The sequence below is a fragment of the Galleria mellonella genome, unplaced genomic scaffold (assembly GCF_026898425.1).
Source record: "Galleria mellonella isolate WM207_F2 unplaced genomic scaffold, CSIRO_AGI_GalMel_v1 utg139, whole genome shotgun sequence".
NCBI classification, from domain to species: Eukaryota; Metazoa; Arthropoda; class Insecta; order Lepidoptera; family Pyralidae; genus Galleria; species Galleria mellonella.
In genome coordinates, this window is record NW_026441995.1 from 5,827,670 (window position 1) to 5,844,729 (window position 17,060).

The 17,060-nt window shown below is 34.1% G+C and overlaps 2 protein-coding genes across 2 annotated transcripts; one reads left to right on the forward strand and one right to left on the reverse strand.

The window, feature by feature from the left end:
• The first annotated feature begins 1,708 nt into the window (after positions 1–1,708).
• Positions 1,709–5,536, forward strand: LOC113511936 (tyrosine--tRNA ligase, mitochondrial). Its single transcript, XM_026895668.3, has 8 exons — positions 1,709–2,061; positions 2,289–2,436; positions 2,648–2,826; positions 3,214–3,430; positions 3,554–3,632; positions 3,721–3,996; positions 4,079–4,267; positions 5,347–5,536. The coding sequence occupies exons 1-8, from the start codon at positions 1,928–1,930 to the stop codon at positions 5,508–5,510; spliced, it is 1,386 nt and encodes a 461-aa protein (XP_026751469.1). The 5' UTR covers positions 1,709–1,927; the 3' UTR covers positions 5,511–5,536.
• A 216-nt stretch (positions 5,537–5,752) lies between these two features.
• On the reverse strand, positions 5,753–15,976 carry LOC113513258 (rho GTPase-activating protein 44-like). Its single transcript, XM_052903370.1, has 6 exons — positions 15,610–15,976; positions 14,577–14,827; positions 11,164–11,339; positions 10,507–10,750; positions 9,134–9,283; positions 5,753–8,264 (listed from the first exon to the last, which is right to left on the reverse strand). Exons 1-6 carry the CDS (start codon positions 15,660–15,662, stop codon positions 6,511–6,513), a joined length of 2,628 nt encoding a protein of 875 aa, XP_052759330.1. The 5' UTR covers positions 15,663–15,976; the 3' UTR covers positions 5,753–6,510.
• Positions 15,977–17,060: the final 1,084 nt, after the last annotated feature.

Genomic DNA, 17,060 nt, shown 5'->3' on the forward strand with positions numbered 1-17,060 from the left:
TGAGAAAATACATTGTAAATGGCATCGTTGGACGGTGGTAAAGTTGTTTGTATCATCTTCGATTGCGATAACACTTTAATAAGCATGAGAATAATATCAAAGATGGATTGATTATTGTCAATATTATTTGATGATAATGCACAACCATTAGAGGGAGCAGGAATATTATATTCCTTAACTATGGCTTCATGGGCAGAACGATCATATCCTTGTTGTGCTTTTTGAGGAGAGCGTGGTTTAAGTGTAACTGTTTTTTTATGTGATGATTGAATATGTGGTAATGATGATTTCTCTTTGAGGAAAGAAGATTGAAAATGAGATTTATTGGACGGAGATGATGATGTTAATACATCTGAATATAGTTTAGAAGTGGGAGGATGAAATTTTGATGCTTCAGCATAAGAAACACAACTGTGGGCCATTGTTTCTTTAATGGCTTTCTGACGTGCATATTCAGGACATTTCTTACTAATTGCTGAATGAGAACCATTACACAAGATACAAGAAACATTTTCCTCATCTACTTCACATTTATCACCTGTATGATTTTGCCTGCATTTATAACACCGAGGATTTGAACGACACTGCATCTTGACATGTCCGAACCTACAGCAGTTATAGCATTGGATAGTGGGGTAAATGTACAAATCTACAGTTAATGATGTGTAAAACATAAATACTCTTTTTGGTAATATTTGTCCATCAAAAGTAATAACAATGGTTTCAGTATTAATAAAACTTGGTTGTCCTTCATTAATGGTCTTTTTCTTAATTCTTCTGGTTTTTAGAATTCTCCCACAACCTATAGGTACTGATATATTTTGGATTACTTCCTCTTCTGTCCAATCTTTAGGAATACCCCTCACAATTCCCATACGGGTTACATGGAAAGAAGGTATAAATGCCTTAAAATTATGTGTTTCTAAGTGACTATTATTTAAAAATGCATTTGCATTTTCAAAATTTGAGAAAGAAAGCGATAAACGGTTTCTTCCTATTCTTTTGAGGCTACCATTCACTATATTATTTATCTTATTAGTGTGTAAAAAGCGACCAAATGCAATAGGATGTAATGTAGTGTTATCATTAGGATGTGTTTCATTTTTTTGTACATGAACGACATAAGGAGCTACATCCTCGGCATTGTACAAAGTTCTGCTTAAAGTACTGGGTGGAGAAGCAGGTTTAACAGACTCGGTATTATTTACAACTGGTATTGATACTAGAGTTTGATTCTCATCCTCAATACATTGACAATCACTATCTTTAATTTTAGATTCGAGACCTTTGGTGTGCCTCCTTCGTTTTTTATTGCAATGTTTGCAAATGCGACGTTCGCCACGTACTCGCTTACGTTTAGAACTTGCAACGCTAGAACCATCTGTGTCCATACTAGATTCACCCAATATATCAAAACTATTATTAAATGGGATAGTTATATTTGCAGACACCTGGGGGGTTGTCCCCCCAGGGTCTATAGGTGGATCCATAATGTCTAATTAATATAGGTAATTTACTTACCAATATTTACAGCAACAAACACTATTACTACAAAATATACAATTATATATACAATCTAATACACAATATATAAATAAGACTAATCCTTATATAATTAAAAATAAAATTAATTTAAAGAAGATCAAAAAACACTCCCGCTTTTTTAAACGTTTCCCGCGCTTTTCGACAGTATTGTTATTTTCTGTCAAACTGCCAATGTCATGTCACAGCTGATTACCTATTTATCTGATTTAAATTCCGTAATTTTTTTTATAAGTTTTCTCTCTCTCGAATGATGTATATACGAAATATTTGTAAAATTTACTTATTTCTTAATACAGCTTAACTTTCTATTATAAAATTTATTTCCTAAACAAAATAATTTAAGACCCCGCATTATTTGAGGTTATGATTAGCTAAATTCAAAATGTTGCTTTTAAATAATGTGTTACAATTTTCTAAATTATTCCTATGGACACAAACACGCCAGTATAGTAATAGAAACATATTAAAATTAAGTGAACGTGGATTGTATCAAGACATTTTTCCAAACACTGCAGCGTAAGTTTTGCATCACTGATGTACTAATAATTAGATTTTGTATGAATTATATACAACAAATATTTTACACTGGTTTAATTTTACTATAATTTTTTTTTTAATATGTCAGTTTTGTTACTTGATATAATCCTGTAACAGATGTTTCTGAAAGTGCATTTTATTCTTTTAAGTTAATAAATAATTATATGTTTATTTTGTATATTAATATTGAAATAATTTTTTTATAGGTTCGAAATAACCAGATTACTGAATAGGTCTCCACAATGTGTTTATGCTGGCTTTGATCCTACAGCAAATAGTTTGCATGTAGGCAATCTTCTAGTCATTATAAATCTATTACATTGGCAACGCGGTGGACATAATGTTATTGCATTGGTAAGACATAATTTTAAATTAATAATAGTTTTCCAATGATAAGATATATGGTGTTAATGGTAAAATGGAGCAGGCTATGGCAGTTTAGATATTTGAATAAAATGTTGATTTTATGGTTGAACATGTAATAGAAGAAATTATCAGATGTTGTCTAGAACAAAGTTAAAAGCTCTAGTAAAAAATATAATTTTAAATCCTGTTATCTTTTTAGTTGGGTGGTGCAACAGGATACATTGGGGACCCAAGCGGGAGGAGCACAGATCGTATTGCATTAGAGCCAGAGGTAATTCAAGAAAATATAAGTGGTATAAAGAAAAATTTAGAGGTAGTATTTGAAAATCATCAGAAATATATTTGGCCAAAAAATGAAGATGTCTTGAAACCATTAAGGTTTGTTAATAAATGTTCTAATCGCCTCCATTATTCAATAACAATAGAATTATTTTAAAATAATAATATAATCAGTATAAGATATATTAAAAAAATAGCTTTTGTACATCACTTGATTACTTTCAGGCTTTGATTCCCTGTTTAACATTTATCAACACACACTTATTCATTAAAGCAAATTAAACAAACTGAAATTTTGCTAGTGAGATTGTTTTGTTGTATGACAAAGCTATGTCCATTTCGAAGAAACTTTAAAATTATTAAATTCTCAACCAACAAATTTCTACCATTCAATTTATACCTTTTGTATACAGATACAATCAATTTGATAAACTGATAAGTATTTTTACAGCATGTCTAAAATTACATGAAAGATTATAATTTCAGGATAGTAAATAATGAAACTTGGTATAGAGATATAAATTCAATAAAGTTTGTGAGTGACATAGGACGAAACTTCAGAATGGGTACAATGTTGCTAAAACAGAGTGTGCAAACTAGAATTAATTCACAAGTGGGGATGAGTTTCACTGAGTTTGCATATCAAATATTCCAGTCATATGACTGGCTACATTTGTTGAAAGAATATGACTGTAGATTTCAAGTAAGTTGTTTGTTCAATAAAATAATTAAATTACACTATATTGTAAAATTTATTATGTGTATGATGTTTTACAATAAATGTAATGCCGGTGTTTGTTATTGATTAAAAATTTTTACTATTTAGATAGGTGGAAGTGACCAGATGGGGAATATAAGTGCAGGACATGAACTTATCAGTAGAACTGCTAAGAAAGATGTCTATGGTGAGTTGCAATTAAAACTTTTAAAATTGAAATATTATTATATAATTTTTACAGTATAAAATTGTTATATTTCATGTTTTTATTCCAGGTTTAACTTTACCTCTTGTCACTACTGAAGAAGGTGATAAATTCGGAAAATCAGCTGGAAATGCTATATGGCTAAACCCAGAAAAAACAAGCCCATTTAGTTTGTATCAATATTTTGTTAGAACAAAAGATACAGATGTGGAGAGATTGTTAAAGCTTTTCACATTCTATAGTTTAGGAGAAATAAAGGATATAATGTTCAAACATAAACAACATCCAGAGCAAAGGTATCCACAGACATGTTTAGCTGAACAATTAACCACTTTAGTACATGGGGGTAAGATTCATTTGTTATGAAGTGTTTAAACTATATTAGAAGTACTAATTAATAAATTAATCAATTGGTTATTTTTTTTTAGAGGAAGGCTTAGCTAAGGCTCTTAAAGCTACTGACGCTTTATACAATAAAGATGTGAATGCTCTTGTGGACTTGAGTTCTGTAGAGTTGGAGCAAATGTTCCAGGGTGCACCTGTTGTCACATTGTTGTTGTCTCCTGGTATTACCATTTTGGAACTGGGCATGAAGGCAAAGTGCTTCCCAACAGAAAGTAAGTATACTATATATGAAGTGTACATGTCCACATCCAGCCTGTTTTTTTTTATACCACTGAGGTGGCAAACAAATATACGGCCCACCTGATGGTAAGCGGTTACCGTAGCCTATGAACGCCTGCAATACGAAAGGTATTATGCGCGCGTTGCCGACCCTGAAGAAACCTCTTTACCCCCCTTTTGAAGAACCCCATGCTGTAGTCTCTAGGTCATTACATAACCAGATATTGTAGCCCAGATAGTGTACTAATATTAATACTGTGTACAATTATAACTCGGCGAATTCCAGTCACCGAAACAAGCTGGCTTCCGAAAGGGCTTTAGACCACATGCATTTAAATACCCAATTGGGACTTAACACAATGTAAAAGCCTTTACAGGTGAATAAAACCTACACATCTGCTTTTTTATTGCCGACGTTTCGACGTGGAAAGCTCCACGTCGTAGTCACGATAGAACTGAAGTGAGCGGCGTTTTCGTCTGGCAGCTCGCGCTGCTCACGCCACTCGTTGCTAGTCGGACAACTCGTCCGACTAGCTAAGAGCTAGTTAAACGCTACAGCGCTAGTTTAACTTCGACCGAGAGGTCAACTGACGAATCCAACTCGGCTGGGCAACGTTTGGGAAACTACGCCATAACTTCTTATCCAGAATACATAAAATTTTGGAGACGAACTAGTGCGTGTTGCCCTTCGATTATATAGTATGTTATATAATCGTAATAATAGTTAAATAGTGTTGCCAATGATGACTTATGGAACCGAAACATGGCTCTACACGGCTGATTGTATGTAAAAGCTTCAAATTACTAGCGACCTATGGAGAAAGCTGTGCTCGAAGTTTCTTTGCGTAACAGAATCTGAAACGAGGATATCCACAAAAGAACCAACGTAACTGACATAGATCGGAGGATAAGCAAGCTGAATTGGCAATGGATTGGTCACATAGCTCGAAGAACCGATAATCGATAGGGAAGAAAGGTTCTTGAGTGGCGAACCCACGGGCAAACGCAGTGTAGGTCGACCCCACAATAGATGAAGTGGTTTTTATTATTAAAGACTGGTTATTTTTTTTAGGTGATGCTATGAGGATCATTCAAGCAGGTGGTTTTTATATTAATCATCAAAGAATGAAGAAAATTGATGAAATTGTAACAGAGTCAGCTCATATATTACCTAACTTAATATCATTGTTAAGGGTAGGTAAACGAAATTATTATATTGTAAAATGGCAAACTTAGTAAACACATAGTATTTAATTATTAAACATGTATTTTATTTTGATTCTTAATAGTAGTGTCCTATCTAATATTATAAATGTGAATGTGACTCTGGCTGTTTTACAGCTCGTCTACTTTTTAATATTAAATTTTTATCTTCATGAAATTTAGCTTACACATACTCTTTGCGATGGAAAAAGACATAGCCTTCTTTTTATCCCGGTCAATTAACATAGACTAGTGTAAAAATAAAACACAATATGTCATATAATGATTAATATTACAACAGAAGCTTGTATACTTGTAGTATAATAATAATAATAATAAGACGCATATCACATAAAACGTTATAAATACTACATAACATACTTAAGCCTAAATACTCACTGAAACAGTGTGGCCAATAATAATACAATCAATGAATTGTTAAGTCATAAATATAAAAATATGGCTAATCATCATACAACACTTTTGTGCACCCGCTCACGCGTGGCGTGGCTTCTGTTTAAATTTCCCTAATATCACAAGGAATAATTGCAATATTTCTATATTGTACAATTTTATTTTTGCTAAATAATATTATTGAAAGCATAAAAAGGCTAAATTGACAATGTGACCGATATGTATTTTTGGAATTATTAAGTGAATAATTTATAACTCTTATATATTTATAATGAAAAAATATTTTGATAATAAACATTGTTCATCACAAATATCTTATAATTAGATTTTATAAAAATAAAGATAATTGATTCATATGTGTTTTATGCAAATAAAAATAGACTTTTTCGACTGAGCTAATAGGCGTTAACAGAAAGTACAATATTTCAGTCTCGTTTAACCATTCCGATCAAATAATCGCTCTTGCGCTAAATCTCGAAGAAACAATTACAGTAGCGCCGATGAACTACAATCGTGCAGTTTCATTGTGAACTGATTATTCAGAATTTGTTTCGCAATCGAGGGCCATCGAACCCGAGTCGGTTATTATAATCACAATCATGTCGGTGCCGTTCGGCGACTAGAGGTCGGTGCTCTCGTGCTGAGCATGTGGCGCTATGGGCGGCGGCGGAGCGGGGACCTGCGGCCGCGGAGGGGGCCGCGACGGCAACGGTCGAGGCGACTGCGGTACCTCCGTGATGCTGCCCTCCGACTGCGATAGTTGTCGGCTCGCGCTGGTCAAACACTTCTGCTCGTCCAGCTCGGCGTCCTTACCGCCAGAGCTGTGGGTCCGTTGCACTGTCGCGCGCGGCCCGTCATCGGTCTCGCGTTCTCCACTGGCACCCACTTGAATGACCGTGGGTTGATGTTTGTCCACTGTGTACATATGTGTGCGCTCGAGAACTGTGGGCGCCAAGTCGGCGTCGGAGACGGAGCTGCGGGCACCGCGGAAGCTCTGTGGGCGCAACGTAGCCGGACGCTCGGGCACGGCGGGCTTGTGGCGCAGCTGTAGTTCGGGGTCGTCGGTAGGCGCCAGGAGCACGGTCCGCGGCGCCGCCACGGGCCGCGGCGGGGGTTGCGCCGCTGGCACGCCGGGCTTAGCTACCGGCTTGGCCACTCTCTCGAACCCGAGCGATGCCGGCCCACTCGCCGCTTCGCCGACCACCTTCATCCTGCCGACGACGCCTGTCTGAGCGGTCACGTTTTTCACTATGAGCGTGGTTTCTCTGTCCCCTCCCTTCACGTTTTCCAGTTTATCCTTCTCGAGTTCGAGACTTTGCCGACGGATGTCCAGTAAATTCTCGCGGCTGCCACTTCTGGTCTCATCCTTCATGGCTTTGTTTTGTCTATATGTGGATCTGTTTATCGTTTGCACGCCTGATATTACCTTTCCAGTGTCCGATACGACGGGTCTCGGAGGTTTCGCAGGCTTCTCGTCTTTCGGCGCGGCGATGGAGTCTTTGGTCGGGTCTGATGTTTGAGTTTGTGTTTCCGCCTTCCGGCTTTTGTCTGGCGTGAAACTAGGCGGCACGGGAGCTAGTGGCTTATTTTTCCGCCTCAGTATCGGTTTGGGACTACCGTGCGGTGGACTAGATTGGTCAGATAGTGAGCTATTAGATTGAGCTTTTTTAATATCGTTTTCTAACAATATTAAACTAGTGTCGTGACTGTTACTTCTAGAGTGGCGACCAGCCCCATCGACGTTGCTCCTATTCTGTGTACTGTGAGAATAATCGTACATAGATTTACTCATACTGTTGTAATCACCATTCGAATGTTCTTGATTAATAGCATTGTGGTCATAAGCTGGTGCAGTTCCATATTCATTCTGATTAGGAAGTAGATCTTCTCTAGTAAAGGATACAAAGAAATTTATGTCATCTTTGAAAAACCAGTCTGCATGCTTTATTAGAAGTTCTACGACGCAGTTGACCACTGTCGTGATGTTCATATCGAAAGTGCTTTCGTCTGCCGCCCACAAAAGATTCGGAGCAATCACAATAGCCAAGTTTGAAGGAGTCATTTTGTTCGTGCTTTGATTTTGGGTCAAAGCGGACAAAAATTTTATAATGTACCTAAGGTTTTGGAAATTAGCTTTGGGTAAAAAATGAATAGTTTCCCAGAGAGCATTCAGTCGCATTTGTTCTGTAGGTTGACGCGACGCGGCGATGAAGTTTTCGTATAAACGGTATGTGAGTAGAGGTTCGGGCAGTTCGCGGAGATACGACTTCAGTACTGAAGCCACTACATGCATATCCCTGTAGTCCCGTGGTAAAGGCACGTTGAATAGTCCTGCATCTAACGACAACTTCATTCTTCTCACTTTGGATGTACCTGTAAAAAAATAAGACAAAGTTTAAAAAATGGCAGATAAAACAATGGAAATCCGAAAGGGAAATGAAACAAAATTCCTTACTAGTAACAGTGTCTTGCTATTTACAGAGTTATGATACATTTTGTTACCGGCGTTACTGGCAGTCATAAATTGCACATTACTTATTTATTATTATCTTAATACATATATAAAAATGAATGCGTTGCTAAGCGCAAATCTCAAGAACAGCTGAACCGATTCTACTAACTTTTTTTAGAATATGCCTTGAAATACAAGGATGGTTCTTACGGAGAATAATTTTAAAAATTGCCTGTCAAAGTCTAAAAACAATATTTTTCTATACTGCCATACAAACGATTGGTAATACTTAAATACTTAAGTCAATTTGAACTTTAATACTATACCATAAAGTTCAAGTGTTAGTGTAGAGGTTCCGGGAAGGCAAAACAATTGAGTGATGTTAGTGTCATACGAATATTGATGTCAATATTTATACGATGGTACTGGAATTTTCATTGTGATTTTTTTATTGACTATTAAAAGAATTTTAGGTGTTTTTATAATTTTTATTTTTTGAAATAATGTAATTGTTGACTTTTTATTAACTTTCTTTTTTCTTTTTTTATCTTACTACCTTATCCGGCGTCCCTAATAGCAGAAAAAGTATTAAAAAACTAAAATATTAAAGAATCGACTGTTAGGCGGTACGAAGTTCGTCGGGTCAGCTAGTTATTATTTATTTTTATTCTAAATTCTATTTTTTACTTTTGTAGTAAACGTCTAAGAAATAACACATATAATGGTTATATTTAATACTACAAAAATTATCATAAATTCCTATCTAGTAAAAATTGCATTCTATACATACCACCAGCAATTCTGAATAGTCCTTCTTCATTAAGGCCCAATTCATGTAGCGTACAAACACATAATTCTATGGGGAATGCTATAGTCCGTCCTGCCACCCTTAAATGCTCTTCTAAGGGATACCCGAATACAGGTTTCACTGCACTGTCATCTGTAATAAAAAGAAATGGTAGTTGTAGATTCTTAGTAAAGATTTTGTTTCACAAAAACAAATATATATGAATCTATAACTATTTCTATTCAATACTGATTAAAATCAGTTCATAATTGAAGATATGTACAAAACATTCTTGTATTTTTTGTGCCTGTTTTAATTTACCGTTAAAAAATAATAAGTTTATTTTAATAGAGATTATTTCTGTTAACTAAAGAATAAGGTAATATTTACTTAACAATAACTTGGAGGATTTTATATATTAACACATATCTATTTATGATTTGTATCTCATAATGTATTTATGAGTTTTACTACAATTGGTTTAGGAGTTTTCAAACTGACCGGATAAAGAATGTTTACGACAATGGAAAAAATTTAACAGTCTCATGTAAAACAATGCATAGATTTTGTTCCTAGGATTATAATTTTACTTTAATTAATATAATGGATATGAATAATTCGCTGTAATAGAAAATGAAAAAAAAAATGGCGTTATTATAAAGCGAGTGAAGTCACTGCTGTCCTATTTTTGGAGATAAAACGAAAGAAGCATTATTCAATTAAATAATCTCAGTTCACTGACGTAATGGAAGAATTGTCTGTGTGTCAGTTTTATTTAAATGACTGTAACAGTTGTCTCTTGTTTGTACCAGTCGTTATGAATCAATTAATTAACCCAGTAAATATTATTGTTGCTAAAGAGATAATTATAGTTTATAGTTATTTATATATAGCAATAACATATACCGATATTTTATTTTTAACTGGCTGTCTCTCGCGGTTTTGATAAGCAAGTTTATAATATTAGTCGGATAGGATTATAGAATACTAGTTGATGTACTAGTGGAATCATGTCGTTTTAAAAAATGCATTTAAGATTAATTCATTCGACAATGCGACGTTGCCGTTTCTAATGAGATGTGGGTGTTTACAGATGACACCTGCGTCCTTGGCAATTTTATAGTATAAAGCGTCCTAAGTGCTAATCATTGATATAATTTTCTTTAAATTTTAAATTTCCTGTTTACAAGATTTGGAAAATATTACAAATTAACTGTATTCCGCAGCTTCGCCTGTGTGCATCTAAAATATCCGAAGTGTTAAGTAAGGATGTGATTACATGGACTGGTTTTTCCATGTATCAAAATTCATTCAAATCCGTTCAGATGATTCAACAAATTAAATAACAAACATCTTTACAAACTTTAACAACTTACTTATAACTCTCTCCAGCTCTGGTACAGTATCTTGCAGGGAGTGCAATGCAGATTCATGGTATGCTCTCTGCAGTTTGACGTACTGCAAGAGAGTGTGAGCTAGTTGGGCCTCTTTCGCAACGAGCGCGAACATGTCGGCCGCTAATGCATCCCTGGCTGCCTCAACGCGCGTCCCAGCTTCCTCCAACTCTTCCCGAGCAGCATTCAATTTTGTTGGATTTTCTTCTTTTTGACGTTCCAAGTGCTAAAATAATTATTTCTGTCATTAATCATTTATTAGTTCTGATAGCTATATATGTAAGTATAAGTAGATTCTTACGAACGTATACATAACTTTGTTGACGGGAAATACCTAATTTCACATTTTTTTCCATTGTTGTCGTTTTCATGCAAAAACATGATAGTTTCCCTTATGTGTAGATAAAGGGAACTAACAGCCAACTACCTTTGCTTACTTTTTAAAATTTTCTTAAATATCTACAATGTACAGACATCTCTTAGTTACAATTTTAGTATATTAGTAAGATGTAAGATAACTAGATATATAACTTATTGTTTCTATTTTTGTTATATTTATAGATAAAAATTTATCAAGTTAAATATTACAGAACCCTTATCATGGATTGTCATATGATATGACAAACAAGTGTTACCCACCTGATATCTGCTTGTCGCGGATTCTTTTTCACTTATAAGTCTGCTAAGCTGTTTCTTTGCCTTCATGATGGCAGGCAGGTCTTGATCACTGATGGTGGACAGAGGAGCGCAAACCAACTGCTCTACCTTCAACTCATGCTCAGCAATCTCGTTTGCAAGAAATTTCTCCGTTTTTCCTATTGAAATAACAAAATTTATAATATAATCAAAGTGGAAATTGACCGATTGATGAATGTCAAAACTATTGGATATAAAAAAGATGTGAAAACTTTGGACCTTATACTCAAGTTAGATATTTTACGAAATTTTCACGAAAACACGAGATAGAGAGGCGAGATCACGGCATTTATTTTATCATTTTAATTTGATTTATTGAGCAAACATTTGGACGTTAAGAGCCCATTTTGCATGAATAATAAACCGAATAACTTGATATCTAGTTTCGATTGCATTGAAGAAAATCAATGACGCCTTGAATAAGAGGCGTTTAATAAGTTTTGAACATTTGCGTGAAAATTACTTAGGTATTATTGAAGGCATTGCAGCGCTCTATCCTATAAACCCATTTTTGTTGGCGACACAGAGTTGTTTACATAAGAAAATCAGATCAATAGAGTATTAAATTAAGTATTACATTTTCTTTCATGTATTTATAGTTTTTTTTACGAATCTCCAATTCTCTAATCAATTTCGACTTCAAACGACCAATTTCAATGTGAATTATACTAAGGGTTAAACACTCGACAAAGAAAAAGATGTCATTGAAGCTTTTGTCATACATCTGTAAATCTTTGTATGTATATAGGTTCCAAACACAATAATGGCCGATTTAATCGATAGCTATATTCGTAATCATTTAATGGTACGAAACTGGCAGGAGACACTGTGAAAGTTGTAGGTAAGCAAATAAAATTGTACTCTACGTGCTAGTTCGCCAGCGTTATTGATTGATGACTATAATAATATTGGTATGTACGATTCGTAGCTTGACGAACGGAAACATAATCCTTAACACGTTGAGCGCCATGTCAGCCATCGGTGGCTGACACTAGACTTTCCGTTTAGGCCGCGTCAGCCATCGGTGTCTGACAGCGTGTAACATGAGAACTATAAAATTTTACACTATTTGACGGAATTACAGAAAATTTATTTAAAATTTACTTAATTTTATATCATTACAGGATTAACGGGATTCATTGTAACATGTCAAACATAAAAATGGTTTTCCTTCACAAGTATCACAAAATGTTACAACACGCTTGGTCTTTCTTCTTGCCATCACTCTACCATCTTTTCTTACATTTTTGTCATAACATAATTTACCGTACTTTCGAACTTCAGAGACTTTTCCCGATTTTCAAATTTTTGTCTGCACGGAGCCAAGAACTGTAATGAACTGATTGTCGCAAAGGGAACACCGGTTACGGATACATTTCGATAAAATCTTGTCTAGCAGGTCAAACGATAAAGAAAACAAAACAGACTTGGTGCGTAACGTGTTCAATGAATGCCTATAGGAATCACGTTCCAAACATAAACTACCTTCTACTACGATAGGAAACACCAGCTCCTGCAGTACCAGCGCTTCGAAGCGGCGCGCGTGGCCTGAACGGGATTGCTGTAGAAATACGCGTGGCGCTCAACGTGTTAATAGGTATGACCATAATCTATTATGACGATATATGAAATAAGATGTGTGAGTTTATCAATTATAAACAAATCTTTTTCTCAGTAGGCTCTATTGTAAGTTATCATAGATTGGCGCATTGTGCAATTTTAACATTATGACGTAAGAGAACATTTTAGAAAATATACATTTAGCATATATGCAATACTGTAGAGAATTTTAAATTATTGTACGGTATGCATCCTAATATGAGAGGGGTACACTTCTGCATCTTTAATCCTAATAAAAATGAAAGACATGACTTTATATGATTTCTACATTTGTTATTTTACTATGTAACTTTAATAAATAAATATACTACTATGAAAAGATAGCAAATAGCAGTTACAATGCATACAGTTGGGCAATGAATGTACTTATACAGAGCAACGAAGGGTAACTCGAAGCGCTGTAGGACAAATGTCGTATGTCGACCCTTAGCGTACTGTCAATACTCGTACAGATAAAGTGTAACTATGCTATCGCGAGTAAAGGTTTAACGTGAGTATTGATTTAAAACATCTTGAAAACTACCTGTTATATAATTAGTGTTATAAACATACATATATTATTATATGTACATAAACTGTGTTTTTAAAGATTTGATTTGGCAATAAAATACAAAAACACACACGAACACAACCATAGTAACACATTTTGGATTAAAGTTATATGTAATAATAAACAAACAAGGAAAAGATTCTCATAATAATAATATAAATAATTATTACTTTTCTCTTTATGTTCCTAAATTATTGCATTATAAAATAAAAAAGAACTGTGGGGTTACTCTTGAAATAAATTTCAATAGATCTATATTGGAATAAGAACATTTCATACTCTCTAATTGCAATACTAGTGACATAATTGTTCCATATTGTTCTGATAGATGCATTACTTGCCAATGCTAACTATTGGAAACAAATTCCAATTATAACTTAATTCCTAATAGTCGTTTTATGAGGGCAACAGAAAATTTTCATTGGCATTAGAGTGGATTGATATCAGTACTGGATTCAAGAGTTCTGCTGGTGTATTGATTAGCCATCTGGAAGTGGTCTATTTTTTTGTTTTTCCTACTTCTAGAACATATGTATATAAAGTAGTGGGCAAAAAGTTGCTATATAATAATAATAATTACAATTTTTATTTTGGTATATCTACCCATATATATGTATATGATTATGTAAGTACTAGGATGGGTATCTCGCCCAACAGCAAAGGTATTGCCTACTATGTGGATGATATTGTAATACTAGCCGTTTATCACTGTATTAGGGTATTTGAACCATTCTCATCTTTCATAGCATCATAGTTTTTAACAAAAATCAATCTACTGAATTTAAACTTATATTGTATTGACTTACTCCTACTATAAACAAAATTTCTAAAAAATATTATTTTAAAATCACAAGGCATTTTATAAGTTGCCACTATGCCATAATTAATTCTGTTGTATTATTATTTCTGTATAAAATATTACAAATTACAAAATTGCTAAAGTTGATTATGTAATTTATTTTTACTTTTACTAAATAACTGATTGAATATGTTTGTATGAGTAAACATTTTTATTTTGCCTTGTGTGATATTTAGGTATACAAACACTGCTGACTAACCAGTATTTTGTGGATTAAAATAGTACATTTGATAATACAATGTACCAGTGGTTAAAATTAATGAATATTTTCCCTTTGACTGGATATTAGGTATGAAATTTAACAGCTACTAGTTGGATAATACAAACCACATTCATGCAGGATGTACTTCAAAATGCTGTCATCATCATCAAAATTGCTGGCTTCACACATTGATAGACCAAGGAGGTATTCAGGGAGTTTTTTTAATCTTTTCTCCCGTGCTGCTGGGTCTTGTCCTTGAGTGCTGCCAGCACCAGTAGCCAGGCGTTTGCTGATAAGTTGCAAGGCATGGCGGAGTTGTTCCACTTTCCGATCAGCTGTTTGGAGCTCATCTGTTAATGCTTCCCCTTTACCAGATCTAGTAATTTGCGAAATAGATATATTAGAATAAAATTAAAATAATAATATAAATGTGGGTGCTAATTAAATCCGAGTAACATGACTTAACATATTTGTGGTAAAGTCACTTTCGTGAAATTGAGGGACATAAAAAACATTACTTATAAATTTTATTATCAGGTCTATTAATTTCTTGGTGAAGAACTATGTATTTTTTTAATGGTTGAAGATGAAATGATTACACTGCCTGCATTATCGGTATAGACTGACAGGGTACCAGTGAAGGGTGACAGGTGAGGAGGAGGTCCATTGGCCCATAGTGATCCCTTATACAAAAATTAACCACTATAGTTTCCAAGTGTAACCGTGTGGAGATCAAACTAATAAGGTGTATTGCCAGCAATGGAACTATTACATCTCATTACTAACAATCCCTTTCCTCCCAGAACTACTTATTAGGTAATTAAACATAATAAAGTCTGTATTCAGCACTATAAACAATACTTAAATATTACATTATTGTAAACACATAGTATAAGTATGAAGTTTTTATAACATCAGAAACTAAGTGCAAACAGTGGTAATGGTAAACACTAACAACTCCTGAAAATGCGATGTTTACCTGACAATCTATATATTTTAAATTTTTCGTTTTCGTGCAAAAATAACATAAATTGTAAGTAATAGGTACCTACTTTCTTTGGCTAAGAACTTGCAACAAAAATGAAACGACTCGTAGTTTTGTAAGCCACCACGAATCTTATCTGTTAGATAAAAGGTACTTTCTGTAAATTTACCTACCTTGAAAATGTTTGATCCGCTAGTTGCTTTACTCTATAAAATTGCTTCTTCATTTTGGCGAAATATCTTCAATTAATAAAGTGAAAAACACAAGGTCATTGGACTTGGGCAATGGTAAAATAAATAAAACGATTAAAATCTCGCTATGCAGAAACTAATGTCAGCGCGTCAATGAGATCATCCCTAACAGGAAAGTCCAGAGCGACAAATAACAACAAATTAGATCCAATAAGGCACTACATTCCTTTTATTCACTTTAATTAAACACAACATGACTAAAATTATTTATTTACGTTTATTTTAGATTTATTTATGGCATAGCAGTAAGTATCCTTTGATGAATCAGAAAAATAAAAGCACAGATTAAAGCAAATCACATAGAGTAAATTACAAAATGTTAAGTGGGTACTCTGTGCTGAGCTGTAACGAAGACAGAGATAGTAGATAAGGAATAAGGAACATAGATTGAAGATAGTACCACCTATTCCTATGAACGAGTCGTCTTTTCTGCAAAAATTATCAGACTGACTCTTTCAGTAAGCGTTCCAGCATTTTCTTATCTCTTATAATAAGGATTTGTTTGTCGTTGAAGTAATTTAATGTTATATGCCTTGTCTTCGCTTGTGATCTTTCAGTATCTTTGACGAAATTGTCATTAAATAAAATCAAAGTGTCCGTGTTGCGTGTCATTTGTTGATGTGAACTGTCAATGTCAATTGATTTGTCATTGTTTTACAAACCAGTTGTAATGTTTACGAAAAGGCGGGAAACTCGAATAAGAACAAGCGGGTTTTTTAAATTTTTTTTTATTAATTTATAAAAACTATCTCTATCAATTCTTATTATTGAATAAAATATTATATTTTCACTAAATTCAGTGACAGTAATATAATTAGCATTCATGGGGAAGCGCAGTTGTAGGAAAAGGAAAAAAAAAGATGACGATTCAGGTGATGTAGACCATGAACCTTGTAATGACAAGGATATATATTCGGAAGATACTTCTACTGACTCAGAATCTGAAATTGATAAGGCCGATAAGTATAAACCTTACTACGTCACAGATTATATTAGAAGATATCCCGAGGAATCCCCTGGGACAGAATTTGTTGTCTTTGTAGAATCCTCAGATAGTCAGAAAACCATTGGATCCAGAGACTTGCTCTCACTCTCCTCCTGTTTAAAACGTTTTAATAAAGGGGTAACTTATCTTAGATCTATAAATAAATTCAAAATCGGAGTATACTTTCAAAAGCCAGACTTAGCCAATGCTTTTTTAAATAATAAAACTTTTTTAAATGACTACCATTTTAAGGCCAGTATTCCTGCTTCTTCAACAGAAGTTACAGGCGTTATTAGAAATGTACCTACAAATATATCTAATAAAAAAATATATACTATGATATCGAGTTCTAAGAAAATTATTGCTATTAAAAGAATTTTAAGAAAAA